General features: G+C 50.4%; 1 protein-coding gene across 3 annotated transcripts in view; it reads left to right on the top strand.

Moving 5' to 3' along the window:
• The window catches only part of SCN5A (sodium voltage-gated channel alpha subunit 5), a 96,001-nt gene that overhangs the window by 27,102 nt on the left and 48,002 nt on the right, over window positions 1–20,897 (top strand). Inside the window, exons 5-12 of one of the 3 annotated variants that reach the window (XM_053600844.1) lie at window positions 1,146–1,274; window positions 8,130–8,221; window positions 11,853–12,083; window positions 13,605–13,668; window positions 14,825–14,966; window positions 15,457–15,654; window positions 16,892–17,071; window positions 17,710–18,081. In XM_053600844.1, coding sequence (XP_053456819.1) covers window positions 1,146–1,274; window positions 8,130–8,221; window positions 11,853–12,083; window positions 13,605–13,668; window positions 14,825–14,966; window positions 15,457–15,654; window positions 16,892–17,071; window positions 17,710–18,081 — 1,408 coding nt within the window. Of the gene's footprint in view, window positions 1–1,145; window positions 1,275–7,897; window positions 7,990–8,129; window positions 8,222–11,852; window positions 12,084–13,604; window positions 13,669–14,824; window positions 14,967–15,456; window positions 15,655–16,891; window positions 17,072–17,709; window positions 18,082–20,897 lie in introns of all 3 variants that reach the window. The other 2 variants (XM_053600842.1, XM_053600843.1) reach the window with 2 other exon arrangements.

Raw genomic sequence — 20,897 nt, 5'->3', positions numbered from 1 at the left:
TGTGTCCTCAGGGGAGGAAGCTGTCCAGGTTGGCACAGTAAAGGGTCTCTCCCTGTTCCTCCTAAGAGGACTGATGACATTAGAGAAGGCTCTGAAACCATAATAGTTACTTACTGAGCGTTCAGTGCATGCCAGGTACTATCACAGAATGGTGAGCTTCATCTCCTTTACCCTCAAGGCACCCCAATAGGGTGGGTACTGCCACTGTCTCCATTAGACAGATGAAGAGCCTAAGACCTAGAGAACTAACCGACCAGGAAAAGACCTGGGACTATCCCCTCTTCAGTAATACAGTGGGCCACCTTTTGTTCCAAGTCTTGCCTCCTATAACCATGGGCACGGTTTTAGAAAACTACTTCTGGTCTTCTCTTCCCAAACAAAAGTCCCTTACTTGCAGGTTGTAAGCACACTCGGTAGGCTTTTACTGCATTTGGCTTCTGTATATATAAGACCAACATAATGTCCGGGCAGCCTTTCTTATGAAAGCATCTTGCCTGGTTGCTCTGCATACTCACACAGGACCAGCTTCTCTGAGACCTGGGTGATGCCCTCCCCATTCCAGTTCTGTGGGCCACAGTCCCAGCATCCAGGCATTTTGTATTCCCAGGCTGCCTCCGGCAGAGAGATCAGCCCTCTACCCTCCCCCATGCATTAGAACATCAATGCCCCTTCAAGCCCAGGGTAGGCAGCTGGACCTACATATCCTACAGGCAGTGAGGATGGACCATGCTCCCTTTGCAAGCCACCAAGGACCCACAAACATGGGTAAGGGGCAATGACTCCACCCATCCATACTGTCCTATAGTGCAGACCCAATGGCCACCCAGAGCTAGGGCAAGGAAATAGATTGGGGGGAGGGGTCTTCTTGTAACAAGACAACCAAGAGAAGGAATATAGAGTTAAGATGGGCACATGGCAGTCACTTTGTAATACAGAATAAACACCTGGGAAGATGGATTATTTAGTCAGATGTTTAGAGCAAGCCGCATCCCCAGCTCTGACAGAGGAGTGCTACACAGAGCCTGACCTGACCACCTCTGGTGAAAGAAACTAACTGCACAGGGCTCCTACCATGTAGAAAACCTGAAGAACCAGGCCTGTGGTTATTGGTCCCCCTGAGAAACCCACTGGCCTGTCCTCCCCAGGTACACGTTCACCGCCATTTATACCTTTGAGTCTCTGGTCAAGATTCTGGCTCGAGGTTTCTGCTTGCATGCATTTACCTTCCTTCGGGACCCATGGAACTGGCTGGACTTCAGTGTGATTGTCATGGCGTAAGTATCTCCCTTGCTGTGTTGTGCTGTGCCATGCCAGGCCATGCTGAGCTGGGGGTATGCACCCACTCCCCAAGCCCTGAACCACTCTGGTCTTCTTGGCTTCCCCCACTGCAGGCTGAGTGCAGCTTGCACCCAGGCTGGAAAAAGGCAAAATGGAAACCCTCACTTCATTCTAGTGGACAGAGGTGGGTCCACAGTAGCTCAGGCAGGCCTTGGTGTCAGGCCCACTGGCTCATCTGTGCCTCCATGGTAGCCCTGGGCTCAAGGGAAATCATTAAGATTCCAGATGAACATTCTCTGCCCTTTCCACCAAGAGAAACCAATATTTCAGCAGTGACCTGGATTCCAAAGTGATTCAGAATGAAATCACAGTAAAGCGGAGGAGCCTGGAGAAGTGACCAGGCATCCCCGGGAACTCACACCAGCTGCACCAACATGTCTTCTCTCTCCATTCAGAGCCTCTGCATTTGGCACGTATTAAAGTGCCTGGTCATTGACACACCAACCAGAGAAGTAGGTTGGATGAGGGTACTTAGCTCATTTTACAGAAGAGAAGACTGATGTAACCAGTACACAAGAAGCCTGCCAGAAAGTGAACATGACCCCAGGTCTGCTGCAGCCCAGGCTGAGGCCCAGCCTCCTTGCCTAGGAGGAGACCCTTGCTGAGGGTTGAGTGTAGAGGTGATGCTCCTCCCTGGAAGGATAAGGCAACAGATACCAGGTTCTGATGAGATGATTGAGCAGGGCAGGCTACCATGTAGAAGTTGAGATCAAGGGGTCAGGCATCAAACCCTTTCAGAAGCTGAGGACACAGTGTTTGCAGGGCTGCATTACCGTATCTTGGCAAGGGATAGAGCTGGTGAGAGTTATACTCTCTGCCCTTATAGATCTGCAGTTTCCCCACGTATGAAAGGACAGTGTTGAGCGTGGTGATATCAGAAGCTCACAGTTGAGCTCAGCTTCCACTTTTAGTATTCTTGGATTTACGGAATCAACGTATTCATGACAAAGTCTTTATTTAACCTGGACATGAGCATCCCTGAGCTCAGCCGTGCTGTGGGGGAGAAAGACAAAGAGGGAAGCTGGACCTTGCTGATGGGGCATTTTCAAGGTAGATGGAGAACCTGGTAATTAGAAGGTGCACCAGCACCTCTGTTTCTAGGTGCACTGTTTGTGATCTGACTCCAGCCCTTCATCTTATAGGAGGAAGAAGGCAGCTCCGAGAGATAAAACCCCTTGCCCCAAGTCCAGTGTAGATGTAGACCTGGATGGAGCTGTATGAGAAGCAAGAGTGGTGGGAGGTGAATTTTCAGACTGGTGGGACAGATCTCACTGTCCTTCTAGGTCATGGTCAGAGCCAGCCACTGGAAGCCAGGGGAGAGAATAGTGACCAGAACCAGGATCCAAGTGGAGAAGGCGAGAGCTGCTCAGATTCTAGATCTGTTTTTCAGGGAGGACCAACAGGAGATTTGAGCAGGTGCTGGGTGGCTGGCATTACCATTTGTAGAAATGGAGAATTGGAGGGAGGTGCTGGCTGAGGGAGGAGGGGATCAGAAGTCTCGTTTGCAAAGCATCTTGGAAGCATCTAGGGTGAGAGATTGAGTAGGCCACTGGATATACCAAGTCTGGAGTTCAAGAAGAGGTCCAGGGTAGAGATATAAATTTAGAAGTCCTCAGGATACAGATGTCATTTAAAGCCAGGAATCCAGATGCAATCAGGAGAGTGTAGCCTGTGGCCTGAGTATACTATGGGGCATTCCAGCATTTCTAGGTCAGGAGAGAAGACTGGACTGAGGGAACTGGCCAGTAAGGGTGGAGGAAAACCAGGAGAGAGTAGTTTCCAGTACCCCCTTCCCTGAGGAATGTGATTCCACTGGAAATACAGCATGAGGGGTTTGAGGAAAGTGAGAATTAAGGATGGACTATTGGAGTTGACAGGAGAAGGTCACAGTGCCCTTGACAAGAGGGGTTCCAGTGGAAGGGAGAACACGCACATGGTTAAAAAGGGTTCAAGAGAGAAGGGGAGGAGCTGTGGAGGGGAAAGATACGTGTTTGCTATAAATTAGGACAAAAAATGGCATAGTGGTCAGAAGGCATTATGAGTCCAGGGAGGACTTTTCAATAACAGCGGTATCTTTGTCAGCTGGTGGAAATGATCCAGTGGAGAGGGAACGCTTGATGATGTAGGTGAGGGGGAATTGCAGGAGCAAAGCCCTTGAGCTGGCCCAAGAGGGTGGGGATCCGTGCCAAGGCAGAGCATTTACCTGAAGAGCAAGGAAGGCATTTTTGGGTAGAGATGAAGGTAGATTGATAGCGTTGAGGATGAGAGAAGAAGGACTTTCTGTTCTGATTGCTTCTATTTTCTCAGTGAAATAAGAACCATGATCATCAGCTGAGAACGGAGTAGAGAAGCACATCTGAGGTTAGGGAAGGAGGGAGAACTCTTCATGTCAGAACTGGGGAGGTTATACTGACAGGGACAGTGGGATTGTCAGGCCAGGCCTAGGCTATATACAGGGTTCCCCTATGGGATGGAGGACAGTAATCCATAGGACCCTCAGGGCTGAGTATCCCAGAAAGGAAGGGGACTTCAGGCAGGGAAGGACACAGCATCTGCCTCCCCATCCTGGAGCCCTAGCAAGACAGTGGCACCACAGAGACAGTCCCAGACCCCAGAGAAGGTGATCACCCTGGGCCAGGCTTTGGCCTGTTCTAAGCCCATGTCTCTGGGACATGTTCTGTATGACCTTACACCCTTAGCAATTCTTCCTCTTCCATCTCATGGGAGAATCCCAGTCCCATTCCCCCAAGGGATTCCATGGGGAAACCACTCCAGCTCAGAATCACAAGCAGGTAATAGAGGCAGCACCACACATGTGTGTCTCCCTCACCAAGGCCTGCTTGCTTTCTTGCTGTACCAGAATCAGGGTGACAAAGCAGAACAGGGCCTCAGAAGCTCAGACAGCCTCCAGTTTCCAAGCATCTCACAGAAATGGCATGTTCATTCCTATAGAGCCACATGGACCCCATGATCATTAGAACATGATCAACCTTAGGGTCTTGGCTGGACTGACCCAGCATCTTTGATTGATAGTGACTCTACTATATGACATGATGGTCTCTGAAGTGAATGTCAATGAAGTGGTTCAAAGTCACAAGGATCCTATCCTAGAATTATCAGTGAATCTTGGAAGTGGTAGAAAAGTTCAATTAAATAAAATTCCTTATCCATCCTCTATTACCCAGATGGGGAAACTGAGGCTCAGAGAGAACCTACCACTTGCCCAAAAACCTAGCCAGCTTTCAACCTACTACTTTTACCCCACCTGCTTTAGAGTTTGTGAGAGGGTCCAGGGTAGGTGTCCTGGAAAGCCTGCTGGGCTCAGCTTGTAGCCCTCAGCCAGAGCTCTTCCATGGCCTCCCTCACAGCTGGGCAGTACCTGCTAGTTAGCACAGCCTCCCACCTTCTAGGGTTGTTATGGAAACCAAACCAGGAGGCAGGGAGAGCAGAGAGGAGGGGTGCCAATCCCCACAGGAAGTTAGCAGTGTGGGTTTCACCATCTCAAGATAAGGGTGGGGCAGAAAAGAGACCAGGATCTGCCTCCCTCATGGTTCTCATCCTCCAAAAAGTCTCCCTCTGTGCTGGGACTGGTGATAGAGTAGCATTCTTACCCACTTCCCCCTGCTCTTCCACAACAGGGCCGAAAGTTCCACCACAATTGTCTGTTCCTGGCCAACAGCTTGGTTATAGCAGTAGACTGACGTGGAAGAGAGGGGCACTACCGGAGAGGGGCAAAGCTCTATCCTCCCCCACCCCCACGCACTACCCCAGCCTCACCACCTCTGGAATTGGCCCTGTGCCATACAAAAGGTTCCTTCTGCCCTGCCACACTCAGAAGCCCCTAGAGTGAACTCAGTGAGGATCTGGGATCCCAATATGGGAAGCAGTTAGATACCAAGTTCTAGGCAGAGTAATAGAGGCTCCACCACACATGTGGTCCTCAATGCTCCATGCCCTCATGCAGCTCTGCTCCTCCTTTAAGACTTTCTATGATTCACAGTTGCTTTTCTGTACAGATACCCTAGCCCCACTCCTGTTCCCAGCCACTCACCCATCTTTGCAAGACTGCCAGGAGCATAGATACAGTCCTCTCCTATTCTGTCACCAGGCCATTCTTGTCACCTTAGGATTCTAGCTTCTCTGTGCTTGGCACGAGCTGCTGGGAGGCAGATGATGAATGGAGGGCATGCATTGCCTGTGCTGGGGGCACTGAGAGTGGGGCAGACTTTATACTGGAATAGGCAGGGACAGGCAGAATCCAAGCTAGGACAGGCAGGGTCTTCACTGGAGATACCAGGGGACAGACTAGTTCTATAAGGGATGGAAAAGAAGCAAGGACAGTCAGTTGTCTCTGACCCGCACAGTGTGCCGTTCACTCCCTGTGACTAGAAAGACAGCCTTGAAACCAGCGTCCTGAGCAAGGGAGGCTGTCATTCCAGTAATGCTTGGCCGACCAGCAGCAGCAAATGGAACCCAGAGCCTCTAGCAGGCTGGAACCACAGCTTCCATGGGACGGCAATATTGGCATGATTCCAGACCCAGCCTGACAGTCTTGTGGCAGCACTGTGTCTGGATGGAGACTCAGAGAAGAATATCTCAGCCTAAGAGAAGACTCGCATAGAAACCTGAGGGTCTGAGCCTTCATGGAGAATGTAATAGCTATCAAAAGTTGAGAGGGAGCTTAGACCAAATTAACAGGAATATTTGGGCCAGAAGAAGGGAGGTGACTTCCACTTTCCAGTGGATGATGGGGCTTCCTCTGACTGCTGCACTGGAGAAAGATTTACAAGATGAAGTGTCTGGGAGATGGAGTGGAACCACATCAGAAAAAGGGTCTAATATAGACAGAGAAAGGAAAGCTCTGGTATATATCTGCTGACTTCCCATTTCTGTAGGGAGCAGGCATGGCCCACAGGATCCCAGGAAAATGGAAGAGCCTGCCACAACAAATAAGTCACCAAGGAGACGGTTATGTTAATCAGTTAGATATAATAAGCATTTAGCATTGTATATCAAATCAGCACATTGTACCCCATAAATGCATTAATGTATACAATTATGATTTAATAAGGAATTTTTTAAAAAAAAAAAGAAGAAAGGAAAATGGAAGAGCCTCTGAAGTGGACATAGACAAAGCTGACGTCAGCCCAGTGTCAGTTAAAGCCAGACCACACTGGTCCTGCTGAATCCAGGACATTTGAGTCCCTGAACATAGCCTGCTGAGTCCTTTCCTATAGCCAGCCACCTGTTGCTTGAAAGGAATGCAAAAGCTCTGAACAGAATGGAAGAACCTGGAGGTATAGACTGCCCAGCAGAGTGAGTCCAGCTGCAAGGTCAGACCACCCTCACACTGACCTGGCACTACAGTGCTGACATCACTGACGCCTGCACCAGAAACACTTGGTTAAACATTGGATATCCTGAGTTCAGTCCAGTGTCCTTTGTTAAACATCAGACACTTTCTGTTAAATGTCAGATGCCTTGGCTGTGAAACCTTTGGTTAAATATCACAAGTCACTTGCCACTGTCCCAGTGGCCTTGGTCACATACTATCCATCCACCTCTTGGTCCTGCAGCCTATCCACAGCATGTCCTCATGCTCTGCTTGGGCAGGTCCCTGCCCCCCAGAGACCAGCTCCTTCCTCCTGTGCCTGTGGGGGCCAGATATGGACAGCTGTCTGAATTCTAGCTGGGGACCCCACAGCCACTCAGCCCTGCTGAACATCACTTGGACCTGAGCAGAGCAGAGCCCAGGAGAGCTGCTCATCTCCCAATGCCATGCCTGGAGGGCACCGAGAGTCGGGGTGAGACTGGAGGTGGGCTTGTTGGGGAGGGGCCAACACCACCCTGAGGCCTTTCATCCTACTTTCTTCTCTTCTTGGGTTACCCCTGGCCTGCCTGTAGCTGAAGAACAGATATTCGGAAAGCTCTTTTCCCATCTTCTGGAGCCTCTGTCTTGGGAACTCTGTTTCTTCCAACAAGTACTCAGACCACTTCCACTTCATGACTGCAGGGACTCTTGAGCTATACCTTACACAGAGAGATTTATGGTTAGAAGCAAGCAGCCCTCAGAGGCCCAGCCACCCCCTCTAGGGTGGTCTCAGCCAGAGCTTCAGGGTCCCAAGGATCAGAGACCCTGGGCATGAGCTGATCACAGACCACAAAAAATGCAAACCAAAACTAGGAGCAGAAACTCACTTGTTTCCTAGATTGTCTGACCTGAGCCTCCTGGAAACAGGGCTTCCCTCTTCCCTCTGATGTGACCCCAGCCTCAGACCCCACATATGGTTTCGTGCATGGTCCCCAGTAGGATGGAGAATGTGGCAGAGTGGCTGCCTCCTGGTACCAGTTATTCATGGCACCATCCCCAAGAGAGCCTTCGGGGAGCTTGCTGTGTGGACATCCCTAAGGCACCAGCTGAAGTTGAATGTCAATGGGTTGAAATCAGGAAGAAAGATTGAGGGAGGCCCGCGGGACAGGGAGAGGGAGAGGGCTGGTTGGGGAGGGCAGGCTGAGGTTCTGCTTTGTAATTCCCAATAACTGTGGTTTGATTCTGCAGGTATGTATCAGAAAATATAAAAGTAGGCAATTTGTCGGCTCTTCGAACTTTCAGAGTCCTGAGAGCTCTAAAAACTATTTCAGTTATCCCAGGTAAGATGCCCAGGTTTGCCTCTCAGATCTCACCTACAAGTGACTCTCTCTCTCTGTATCCCCATCCCTGTCCTCCTCTGACCGTGTGTCTTCTATTGGCGTGTTGTCATTGTCTCGTGTGTGAATTTCCCTTGTTACAGATACACAACTGAATTTGTGGACCTGGGCAATGTCTCAGCCTTACGCACCTTCCGAGTCCTCCGGGCCCTGAAAACTATATCAGTCATTTCAGGTGAAAATCAGGTTAAACGCCAAGACTGGAGGGATGTGCCTGGGCCTTTCTAGCCACGTGGGAGCCAAGGCGACCCTCTAGGAGGCTCCTTCAAATGTGCCTGTCACCAGACTACCTCTCTCAGAGCTCAGGTGTGGGGGCTGTTGTCTCCCCAGAGGTGTCCCCCTCAGGTACCTGTCCCCCCAGAGCCTCAAAATGGGCTTCAGCTACCTACCCTGGCAAAGCCCACTCTCAAAGATACTAAGGGGCATGCACAGAGCACCCCACTTGCTGTGTGGGCATCTTTACACTAAACCTACATTCTTCCGAAGATAGTGGATTTCTTTTCCAAACTGATCTCAGCTATTTGAATACCTAAAATCTTGTACATGAACAGCCTCAGCCTGAGGTGTCATCCTCTGATCAGGAAATAAAAAGAACTGTTTAAGGGAACTATGTACACCCCCAGAATACAAAAGGAAAGCTCCGGCATGGTTTTTCATGACTGACTGCCCAGTCTCTGCCCTATGCTCCCTCTGGCGATATATGCACAGCTGGAGTCACAGCCTTAGTTTGTAAAACAGAGTAATCTGTGGACAGGCATCATTAGGCCTTGGCGTCTAACAGCCCTCGCTGCATGGTGCGGTAGAGGTTTAGCAAACCGTGCATGGTAGCCTCAGGAAGAAATTCTCCTTGACAGATGTTGGCAATTGTACCCAGAAAATCTTCTAAGCCCGTAGAAATCATTCTACCCATCCATCCAGGAAAACTCTCAAAAGACTTGTAATTTCTGAGCCTGGTTGTGTGATACACTGGTACTGATGTTGAATTTTACCCAGCAGAGTGTCCTGTCCTAAGTCTTTATTCCCTCTCCCCAGATTCGAGGGAATCTAAACTCTCAAGTCCTCCTATTTGGAAGAACTCACCCTGGAAGGGTAATGCCCAGAGGCTTATTCCAGAAGCCTTTTCTGAATACAGCCACATTCAGAACTGAGGAAGGCTCTTCTTCTAAGAAGGTGGCTGGAGACAGGTTGCATGCCACCATTATGGGGAGGTGTCAGAGCTGAAGGAAGCATTAGTTGCCCTGGATGGTTGGTTGCATCCACTCCTGATTTGGAATGCTCATGGTTCCCAGCCCTGTGGCCTACGTGTGGCTATTGATACCCCCAGGGAGTTGGAGCTTTGCCCTGAACATCCTCCATAAGGAATTCAGACTCTTCCTGGTAGGGCTAATTATCTTATAAGAGAAGCCCCAGTTACGCTGTGTTAAATTTGAGCTTTCAGGCCTATGACCCACCATGGTATGTGTACAGGGGCCATTTCTCCCCCAGGTCCTCCACAAGAAGCCCAGACCCCTGCCAAGGGCCAGTAGCAAGGGGCTAGTGTGCCTCCAGCCAATTCCCTTGAGCCTTCTCCATTGAGACAGGCATCACGGACTTTGACACACATGCACATATGCTCAGAAGCTTCATAGTCTGTCTTTGAGGGCCCCAGGGACAGCTTCATAGGCATACACCCCTCCAGAGTAGATAAACACATTGACCACAGGAGTTAAGAAAAGGAATATTCAAGCCCATTTTTTAAGAAAAATTCACAAAGGGAAATATTTCTTAGTTCTGAGGAAAAGGAATAAGCCCACCAACCTCAGGGCAACCCCATGAGGTCTCTTCAGAGCTGCAGGAACCCAGTGAGGATAGTAGACCCCCAAAAGTGGTCATTAGAAAAATGCCACAGTTGGGTGGTGCCTGTGACTCAAAGGGGTAGGGCACCAGCCCCATATGCCGTAGGTGGTGGGTTCAAACCTAGCCCTGGCCAAAAACTGCAAAAAAAAAAAGAAAAATGCCACAGTCAACATTATGGAAGCTCTGGGCTGGCAGCATCTTTTAAGCTGAGTCTTAAATGGCCTTTGTCTTCTCTGGACCTCAGCCTGCTTTTCCAAAAATGGGAATGAAATCAAAATAGTTTCCAAGGGCTCTTCTGCTCATCCTCTTAGGACTTCAGTGGCTGGAGGATTTCCCTGCTGGTCCCCCAAGAACTATTGCTACCTGAGTCTTTTTAGAATCCTGCAACTTCATTGGGACTATTCTTGCAGGAGCAATTCGCATCACTGTGAAAATGTTCCAAGGGGCAGGTTGCCCTCGGCCACAGTCTACAGACTAGGTCAGGGTGCCTTGCTGGCCATGAATGGGCTATGTTAGGCACAAGAGACTTTAGCCTGTCAGCAGAGGCAGAACCCAGCCTAGGTAGTGAGCTGCTACCCACCACCTAAGCTTAGTTCCCATAGAGATATGAGTAGGGTCTCTAGACCCATTGGGCAGAACCCACCCATACACTGCCCACCAAAGGGGACTAGAAGCTCTGTCTCAGGTAAGTTGTGGACTGTGAAATGGTTATGAATCCCACCCCACTAGCAGCAGCACCACTCTGTGCCCAGATCCCTGTGAGGTCTGCCCACTGCCCAGGCAGTTGCCAACATCTGCCAGGATGATTTCCATAGAGAGTGCTGAGTGCCTCAGAGCCCCTGGTGGGTGATGGCGTTGGCAGCACCATGGGGAAGCCGCCCTCTTTCCCTGCTGTGTTCGCTTCCCACTGCCTCCCTGCCTCTGGAGGCTCGGCAGCAGAAGGCACAGCCACGAGTGCGCCTAACACATTAACCAGCTGGACAATGGATGGATGAGTTTAATCTGAGATCTGGCCACTTGGGGGTGAGGGTGCAGGAGGGGCAGGCCCTGCACTGGCAGAGGTGCCCCCTTGTTCCCCCTGCTCTGCTCGCACTTGTCCTAGGACAGTTGCTAAGGGTCAGATTGGTCGCGTCTACTTGTGCTTTTCTGTCTTTCTGCTGTGTGATGCTGGCTTCTGCTGGGAGCTGGGCTGTGCAACTAACAGGTCACAGCCTCTCAGCTCTGAGGAATGGGATGGATGGGGAGGATCCCAAAGGGACAGAGCAGCAGGAAGATGCAATGTAGGTCAACCTATGCCCCACCCTGAACCTTCTCCAAAGGGGGCCTAAACCAGAATAGGACCCTTAGGACATTACTCACCATGGCTCTACCAGACCTTCCCTCTACACCCCTGGCATACATATATATCCAGCTGAACCCTAGACCCCAGGTCTCCTAGTTTCCTTCAAACAATCAAAATCTTATTTCATCACAGAGAGCTGGCCCCAGCAGCAGAGCAGGAGGACCCCTTACCAAAAATGCTGTGTTTCTCCCCATCTCAGGATCAATGTTAAGACCTCTCCTTTACCATGGAATGCACTCGGACCTCAGTCTCCTTTGCTATGGAATACATGAAAGGGGTGGGCCTGGCATACCTTGGACAAGTCCCAGAGGGACATGCTCTGAGTGTGTTTCTTCAAGAAAACAACACTTTGTACAAAGAGGACCAGGCACCCTCTGAAACTGGACTCCTGCCCATGGAAATCAGGACAGAATATCTGCAGCTAAGAAAAGGGGAGCTTGGGGCTCAAACATTCAAGAGAAGCCTCCCTCTGTCCACACTTCAAAGTTGTCCACTCTGGCCCCCCTTCACTTCAACTCAGCACCCCAGGGACACCCAGTTCCCCCCACTTATGCTTGCCCCCCAACAGTGGAATATAGAGCACAGTGCCCAAGGGTGACCCCAAGTTTGTTCTCACCCTACCCTGAAGGCCTGAAGACCATTGTGGGTGCCCTGATCCAGTCTGTGAAGAAGCTGGCTGATGTGATGGTCCTCACAGTCTTCTGCCTCAGTGTCTTTGCCCTCATTGGCCTGCAGCTCTTTATGGGCAACCTAAGGCACAAGTGTGTGCGCAACTTCACGGCGCTCAACGGCACCAATGGCTCTGTGGAGGCCGATGGCCTGGTCTGGGAGTCGCTGGATGACTACCTCAACAATCCAGGTATGGGCTCACTCTGTGACTAGTGGGGGCTCTGTGAGACCATCTGAGTGGGGCATCTCCCACTCAGGTCTCACCAGAAGGCAGGCCTCCAGGTCTGGGCGACACCTACATAGTCCCTGGAGATAGAGCCTAGAGGGTAGCAGGCTGAGGCCTGCCTCCTGAGTTCCAGGGCTAGATGGGGAAGTGATGCCTGAAGAATGGGAAGGATGGAGTTAGATGGAAAAAGAGATAGGGGAATAGCACCTGCAGCATTTGGAGATGAGACTAAACCTAGAGTGGTGGGAGGAATGGTGAGGAAGCCGGCCTACCTGCAGAGAAGTGTCAGCTTAGGGAAGGGGTAGACATGGAGCTGGGGTAGTCACTGAGGCTTCACAGTGAACCCACCTGTTTGTCATGGGGGTTTCCCAGTCAACGTCTGTGTTCTTTGGCAGGACTCTTAATTCCGTCCATGCACACCTCAAAGTCATGTGAGAAGGTTGAACAAGCTCACTGATTGTGTTGTCATGGGAGCTTGGCTTATGGTTTCACTGCCCATGTTTTAAACTTCCATTCTTGTGGGAGAGCAGCTATCACCACTCTTTACTAGCAAAATTGGTCTGTTTTAAAGGTGGACACCGGTGCAAGGCCAGATTCTGGGCCACAAGGACCCCAAGAGCCATTCTGAAGTCAGGGCCTCTTCATACACTAGTAATCCACTTTGGAAAAAGAAATGTGGAAACTCAATGAGTAGATTTTCTTATGGTTCAGCTGTGTCCCTATAGCCCTGGTTCTAAAACACCCATGTGCACTAGAGTCACCTGGAGGGTTCCAGAAAACACAGACTGTTGGGCCCCACCCCTGGAGTTTCTGAGTCACTATGTCTAGGTGGCACTTGGGAAGTTGCATTTCTAATCAGTTCACGGAGGATGCTAATAATGCTGGTTCGAGGACCACGCTTTGAGAATTGCTGCCTAAGATGAAGGCATGTAATGGTTAGTGATGGGGACTGATGATGGCCAGAGAAGAGAGGATAAAGCTGGGTGTCCTGTGTCTCACCTGGTGCAGCTCCACTCCCTTGTGAACAGACCATGGTGTTGCCATGGAAACTGCAGCAGGCATCACTTCCACCATTTTATAGAAGTGATCCAGAGCTGGGTAATGGTCTGTCACAGCTACACAGTGACTCAGCGGCCAAGCTGGAACTCTGCCCAGATCCTCACCTAGTGGTCAGAGCCTCATTTGGCCCTGGTTGGCCCCCTGAATGGTCTGGTGCAGGGTGCAGAACCTCCCTGTGGGGACAGCTGAGGCCCTGCCCAGAATTTCCTGTGTCTTTGGAATGTGTGGAAGAGCAGGAGGAAGGTAGGAGGAACCCTCAAGTTGCCTCAGGCCTGGCCAGGCAGAGAGCAGAGATCAAAGCAGGGGCAGAGAATGGGAAGGAAGACCGTCAGTGATGTCTCTACTTCCCCAAGTCCTGGATGCAAGGCAGGAATCCCAGGAGTCTGGGCCACACATGGCCCTCACCATCTGATGTTTCTCTTATAGAAAATTACCTGCTCAAGAATGGCACCTCTGACGTGTTGCTGTGTGGGAACAGCTCGGATGCTGGGTATGTGGTGCTACCACCCAGGATCCCCTTCCCCAGCCAGGGAAGGCTCCTGGTGCTTTCTCTGCTAACTGTGCTTTCTTTTTATGTCCCTGACCCCAATTAGGCCTTCCCTTGTCTCTTTTATCTGCCAGGAACCTAGCAGCTTCCCTACTGACCCCAGCACAGAGGATATAGCTGGTAAAGAAAGGTCAGAGGCAGATCTGCAGGAATGGCTAATAGCTTCAAAGATGGACTAAGACTGGGCCCTACATGGCCCCTACCAGCCCAATCTTGGTTCCATTCCCTTCTGGAAGCTGCCCAGGCCTGCTCCCTCCCACTCTAGTTTTCACTTCCTCTTATCTGTCCCTCAAGTGTGAATGTGTCTTCTGGAGCAGCTTCCAGGCCCTGGCACACAGGGCAGGGGCAGGGAGTGGGAGGGGCACACAGGCTGACCTTTTAGGGGACTGCTCTATGGAGTTATAGTCTCACACCTGAGTGAGAAGGTCCAGAGTCCAAGTTTGCTGCCCTATTCCTGTTGCTAAAGAGTGTCTGGAGGGCCTTTGGGCATTGGCAAGGTACATTCCTTTGGCTGCATCTTTACACTTACCAAGTCTCTCTCTCTGTGACAGACACACTCAGAACTCAACACACACATGAATCCAGCCCGGCACCCTCTCTTTGGGTGAGAGGCTCCACTTCCAGCTTTATGAACTGTGGATCTGCCTCACTGAGCTAGGGCCCTGTGTACAAATGAGCTAATGGCCAAGTTTGCTTTGCTCCTGTTCAGCTCAAACAAGCCTCACTTCTCCCCCTGCCTCTGTGTGCCTGTGTTGTACTCAGCTCCCCATAGGGTAGACAGGAAGAGCCATGAGCCACTTCCTGTCTGTGGGGAGAGGCAACTCATACAGTGGCTGGGAATGGTGTATCATGTGGGTGGAAGGAAGCTTGATTTCAGCCCAGTGGAATGCAGATAGGTAGGGAAAGAAGGAAGATGGTGTTCTGGGTGGGAGGCATGGCAAGAACAAAGTCATGGAGGCAGGTGTGGCACTAGGTTTATGAGGCTCAGAATCACAGAGCCCGGAGGCATATGATGGGTAGCACAGGAAGATAAGTCAGACCCAATGAGAGGCCAAGAGGCACCCTTACAGCATGGAATAGTCTGTGTGTCTGGCCGCAGGGCATGTCCTGAGGGCTACCGGTGCCTAAAGGCAGGCGAGAACCCTGACCATGGCTATACCAGCTTTGATTCCTTTGCCTGGGCCTTCCTCGCACTCTTCCGCCTGATGACACAGGACTGCTGGGAGCGCCTCTACCAGCAGGTGTGTGGGTTCCCAAGACAGCAGAGGGATGCCAGGTATGGGCTCAGGGTCCAAGCTGTACAAATGACTAGCCAGAAGTGGCCCCAGCAGCCTCTTCCCTGGCAAAAGTTGTGGACGGGATAGGGGACAAGGACTCTTGCATCTGAAGGAGAAGTCTAATAAGCAAAGAAATTTTCTTTTTGCTGGTGACCAATCCTTTTATATAGGACACTCTCTACTATGTGAACTCTTCCATCCTATAGGATGGAATATTCTCTCTCTGTGGGTACAGCATTTCCCCCAGTTGGGTGAGACATTCTGCCTCCTTCCATGGGTGAGGTACTGCATGCCTGTGTGTAGGTCACTTTCCTCTGGAAGTGGGTTGTGCTCTGCCCCCCTCCTAAGGCTATGACTGTTTGAACCCCTGGAACAGCCAGACTGGGTGACTTGGAAATGCCATAATCCAGAAGGGGCCCCAGTGGGGATGACTTCTTCCTCCTTGCTCCCTCAGACCCTAAGGTCCGCAGGGAAGATCTACATGATCTTCTTTATGCTCGTCATCTTCCTGGGATCCTTCTACCTGGTGAACTTGATCCTGGCTGTTGTCGCCATGGCCTATGAGGAGCAAAACCAAGCCACTATTGCTGAGACTGAGGAGAAGGAAAAGCGCTTCCAGGAAGCCATGGAGATGCTCAAGAAAGAACATGAGGTGAGTACGCAGTACCATCAAGGACCTTCTAGACCAAACCCTCACCTGATTTTGGGTACCTGTAGGCATGATGCATACTGAGTAAAGCTGGTGCCTTTAGGTGCAGTGCACGCTGTAGGTATGGTGCATGCTGGTTAAAGCCGGTACCTGTAGGCACAGTGCATGCTGGGTAAAGCTGGCACCTATAGACACAGTGCCTGCTGGGTAAAGCTAGTGCCTGTAGGTGCAGTGCATGCTAGTTAAAGCTGGTACCTGTAGGCACAGTGCATGCTGGTTAAAGCTGATACATGTAGACATAGTCCATGCTGGGTAGAACTGGTGCCTGTAGGCACAGTGCATGCTGGGTAGAAATGTTTCCTATGAATGTGGTGTGTGCTTGGTAAAAATTTGGAACCTATTGGGTAAAGAAAGTGCCTGTTAGTGAGGTGTCTGCTAGGTCAAAGTGGTGCCTGCTGGGTAAGGTGGGCCCTGTGAGTATGGTGTTATGTGGAGAAACTTGTTCTCTATGGTTACCATGTCTTCCAGGTGAAGGTGGTGCTAGCTGGGTAAAAATGGAGCATGCTGGGTAAAGGTGGTCCCTGTGAAATGGTTCATACTAGATAAAAAGAATCTCGTGAATTTCTGGACATAGCTTATTCTGCTCAAGAGAGGTCATCTGGTGAGGTAGGGAGAAAGGGCCAAGGTCAGAAAATAAGCACCGGTGATGCCGCACTGGCTACCCACAGGATCACCTTGCAGGGAAGTGTCTGTGGAGTTATATTTCCACATCTCTTGAGTGTGAAGGCATCCACAGTCCCCCATACGGTGGATGCTGCAAGCTGATTACAGAAAAAGCTATTAGAAGTCAGACTGTGGGCATCAAATTGTTCTTCTCACTATCCCATGCCACCTCCTTCAATATCCTTTTAGCCAGCTGAACCTTCTGGAAGATCCGTTGTCCTCTAGTTCTGCCACATTCCCTACTCATCCTCCCCCTTCTCTCACCTGTCCCACACATTTCCCTCTTCCAAGGGCTGTCCACTTTGGCTACTTCTCTTTTCTTTCCTGGATCTTGATCTTTCTCAAAACATTCAGGGTCCGTGTGAGGTAATCTCCATGATGCCCTCGTTTTTGCATAAGTGTGCAAGTCCACTTATTGATGGGGAAGACAAAGTCACTGAGAGTTACCTGTCTGCATAAGCCTGAGGCTGCACAAAGTCTCAGTGATCAAGACGTTCCTTCCTCTACCCTTTTTCAGGCCCTCATTATCAGGAGTGTGGATACCATGTCACGTAGCTCCTTGGAGATGTCCCCTTTGGCGCCAGTAACCGGCCATGAGAGAAGAAGCAAGAGGAGAAAACGAATGTCTTCTGGGACAGAAGAGTGTGGGGAGGACAGGTTCCCAAAATTGGACTCAGAAGATGGTCCCAGAGCTTCGGTAATTCCCAGTCATGGTTCTGGGCCTTCTGGGGTAGATCTGGCACCAGAAGCCCATTGTGCTAAGTTACATGGTTTCTCCCCAAGGAGAACAGCCTTGGGCCCTCTCCCAGCCCTTCCTGTTTCCCATGGCTGTTCTTGGAATGGAGAAGCCCTGGGCAGAAGGGCAGGATGGTGTTAGGTGTTAGGATATCCCCATTCTGGGGCTAGTCACCCAGAATTGGGGCTGGAGCTAGAGAACTCTTGTGTATCAATTGGTTGGAGCCCAAGGGCATGCCCGTAAGAGTGAGGGGCATGGCTGAATGCCTCAGGTCTTGCTTGGGCCAGGCTTGTTTGCAACACCAGGAGCCTTCTTGCCTCCCTCTCCCCTGCCTTAACCCTACCCTCAGGCCCAGATAAGCTTCAGGCTGAAAGCACCGAAGGCATAGACTTGAGGTGAGTAGAGATCCTGGAAGATGCAGGATTATGTCTAACCCTACATTCCCCTTCTAAATAACCGAGGCTCGGCCCACCTGGTTCCTATGTTGGCTACCATAAAGTCTCAATGCTCCAAGAAGTTGTGGGGCCAGTGCCACAGGAGATAAGCTGGGAGCATGTGAGGCGTTATCATGGTCATGTCCCCTCTCCCTATGCCCTCAGAATCGCCTCAGCCTCACCCATGGGCTCAGCAGGACTTCTGTGAAGCCACGATCCAGCCGAGGGAGCATTTTCACCTTTCGCCGGCAAGACCTGGGTTCTGAGACAGACTTTGCAGATGATGAAAACAGTACCGCAGGGGAGAGTGAGAGCCACCGCACCTCACTACTGGTGCCCTGGCCTCTGCGCCAGCCCAGTGCCCAGGGACAGCCCAGTCCTGGGACCTCAACTCCCGGCCATGCCCTCAATGGCAAAAGGAACAGCACTGTGGACTGCAATGGGGTGGTCTCCTTGCTGGGGGCAGGTGACCCTGAGACCATATCCCCAGGGAGCCTCCGCCTCCACCCTATGATGCTGGAGCACCCCCCAGACACGGTGAGCCAGCCCCATGATGCAGGCACAAGGGCAGATCTAGTCTCCCAAACTGGTCGCCAAAGCTAGGTCCACAACCACTCATCAGTTATTTATAGAGCACCTATTGTGTACTGGCCTATGGGGTAAATAAACCTACAAAAAAATCTCTGCCCTCAATGAGCTCCGGTGCTAAATGGTCATAGACCAATAGAAATCAAAAAAGAAAAATGTGTTTATGTATATGTATGCATGGTATGTGATGGCAATAATGAAGGATAGTTAAATACTTCATAACTAGTAAAGTACAGGCACTGAGAAGCCATGGTAGCACAGGACCATTGTCACAGAGGCCCTGTGCTGTGCCAGGTAAAATCCCTTTAGAGTTGCTGGATAATGGGTACACAGTCCAAGGGGTCCTGAGAGAAGGGCCACAGTAGTGAGGAGGTTCTGAAGTTGTTCTGGGCAATAATTATACACCAAGTTTGAAACATTCAGAACTTTCCAAACTAGTAACTCAGTATCAGCCCAAGTAACAGGGGCTGAGATGTGGGGAAGAGGAGCAGGAACCCTATTCACTCTTTAGAGGCATTTAAAGAAAAAGCAGAAGGAAGCAAAGATAGGAGCCAAGCACCCAGACTCCAGAGACATGCTGGGTTTGAATCCCAGCTCAGAGCTTACTAGCTGAATGACTGTGGGCAGGTTACTTTATTTCTCTGTGCTTCAGATCTTTCATCTCTAAGACGGGTTAAAAAACCCATCTCAGGATTATTGCAAGTATCACATGGGCTAAGACAGGGAAAGCACTCAAGACATACATAAGCAGTGTTCATGTTGTTACAGCATCATAACATGTCATCTTTATTGTCAGTTGGGGAAGCATGGAGAACAACACTGCAAAGGCCCTGGGACCAAGTATGCCTAGCCTGTTGGAGGAAATATCATGAGGTTAATGTGGCTAGAACAGAGGGAATGAAAGAGTGAGGGCTGGAGTTATCTGGGAAAGGACTCGCCGAATCATGAAAGGCCAGTCAGAGGTTTGATGATTCAGTCAATCCATTGACAGACTGATGATGACTCAATCAGCATTCGTGTGTCCTTGCTGACCCCTCCCCCAAACAGAGTGCCCAGAGCAGCCCATCCAGGAAGAAGCAAAGATGCCTACAGGGAGATGGAAAAGGGCAGATTTTTGAGGAAGACAGGACTAACAGAGACTTGACTAGGAAGGTGAAGGGCCCCTGAGAGGGAGGGCCTTTTTTCTGCCTGCTCAGATTCTTGCTTAAGCTGTAGGACATTGTACAGGTTAATTACTCTTTTTGTCTCAGTTTCCTCATCTGTAAATGAAATTAATACTCATGTCAGGTTCAGTGCCTGTGGCTCAAGCAGCTAAGGCGCCAGCCAAATACACCTGAGCTGGCGGTTCGAATCCAGCCCAGGCTTGCCAAACAATAATGATGGCTGCAACCAAAAAATAGCCGGGCATTGTAGCAGGCACCTGTGGTCCCAGCTACTTGGGAGGTGGAGGCAGGAAAATCACTTGAGCCCAGGAGTTGGAGGTTGCTGTGAGCTGTGATGCCACAGCACTCTACCCAGGATGACAGCTTGAGGCTCCGTCTCAAAAAAAAAAAACTCATGTCAGCAGGTTACAGTGAGGACTAAAGGAGTTACAACAGGTCAGGTGCCTATACCAGTATTTGCCTTTTATGTTTAAGTCATTTTTATGATTTATTATGATTCATTATTTATTTGCCTTTTATGTTCAAGTCGTTTTTATGATTTATTATTAGTTTAGTGAGTAGGAAGGAGTAAACACTCCTGTGTACACATAGGATGTCTAAGGCCTTGACTGTCCTCTGGAGCAGGGTGCAAAGAGGAAGGACCTGGGTACCCATGGAGGGCAGACTACAGCTTCTGGGTGGAGCTGGGGAGGCCCCAGTCTACTACCAAAAGGGTAGCGTGTCTGGCTTCCAGGAACCCAGAACCAGGCAGGTCCGCCTCAGCCTTATGGAATCAGGTCAGCAGCCAGGGCGCTAATAGAATTTCCTAATCTCATTAGGGAGAAAATCATCTCATTGTATTGCACATGTCAGGAGGAATCCAAGTTCAAACACTTCATTACCAGGAACTCTGACTTCACCCATTCTCACTTCTGTGGGACCCATTTGTAACCTTAAAGGGATTAACAGGCCAAGACAGGATCATTTGCAAAGTTAAAGGGATTAGTGAACCACGTTGGAGACATCTGAAAAGTCAAAGAGATTAGCAGGCTGCAGCCCCCTGGGAATGCCTTCTCTGCTAGGTCCCCAATGAGACATTTCTGCCCCATTCTAGTCGGAAAATAAAGCACAGTCAGGCACATAGTGGGTGTCAAACCAACATGGGAGAGGGAAAAAAGGATCAGGCTAATGGCAGCTCACATTTAGTTTATCCAGATAGTGAGGTGGCAGGGTGCAGTTGAAAATTTACTTTGTCACTTGCCTATATAAGAGTGCCTGGTCCTCTTTTGGATCAGTCCCACCAATGCCCAGATTTATTTAGTGCCCACCCATGTTCTGGTTTTGTCACCCTGGGTAGCCCATCTTCCCTTTGCCCTATAGAGATAACAGGGCCTTGCTATTGCATGCTGAACAGCCAGATTTCTTCAGCAGCCCCAGCTCAGCACATGGGCTGTGGTCATTGTGCAGGTCCCTGCTAACATGAAGGCTCTGTGGGCCCTCTTTAGTCCTACAGGGACCTCTGAGTAAGCCTGGAGAATGCTACCTGCCACCTCCCTTTGTTACAGCACCCTACAACTCTGTTTTTAGGTCTGGTTCTTTATAAAAATGGCACATACGCATTGA

Source organism: Nycticebus coucang, chromosome 8 (genome assembly GCF_027406575.1).
Source record: "Nycticebus coucang isolate mNycCou1 chromosome 8, mNycCou1.pri, whole genome shotgun sequence".
Classification (NCBI taxonomy): Eukaryota; Metazoa; Chordata; class Mammalia; order Primates; family Lorisidae; genus Nycticebus; species Nycticebus coucang.
Note: the sequence above shows the minus strand (reverse complement) of the source record. Positions and strands in the feature narration are given on the sequence as shown.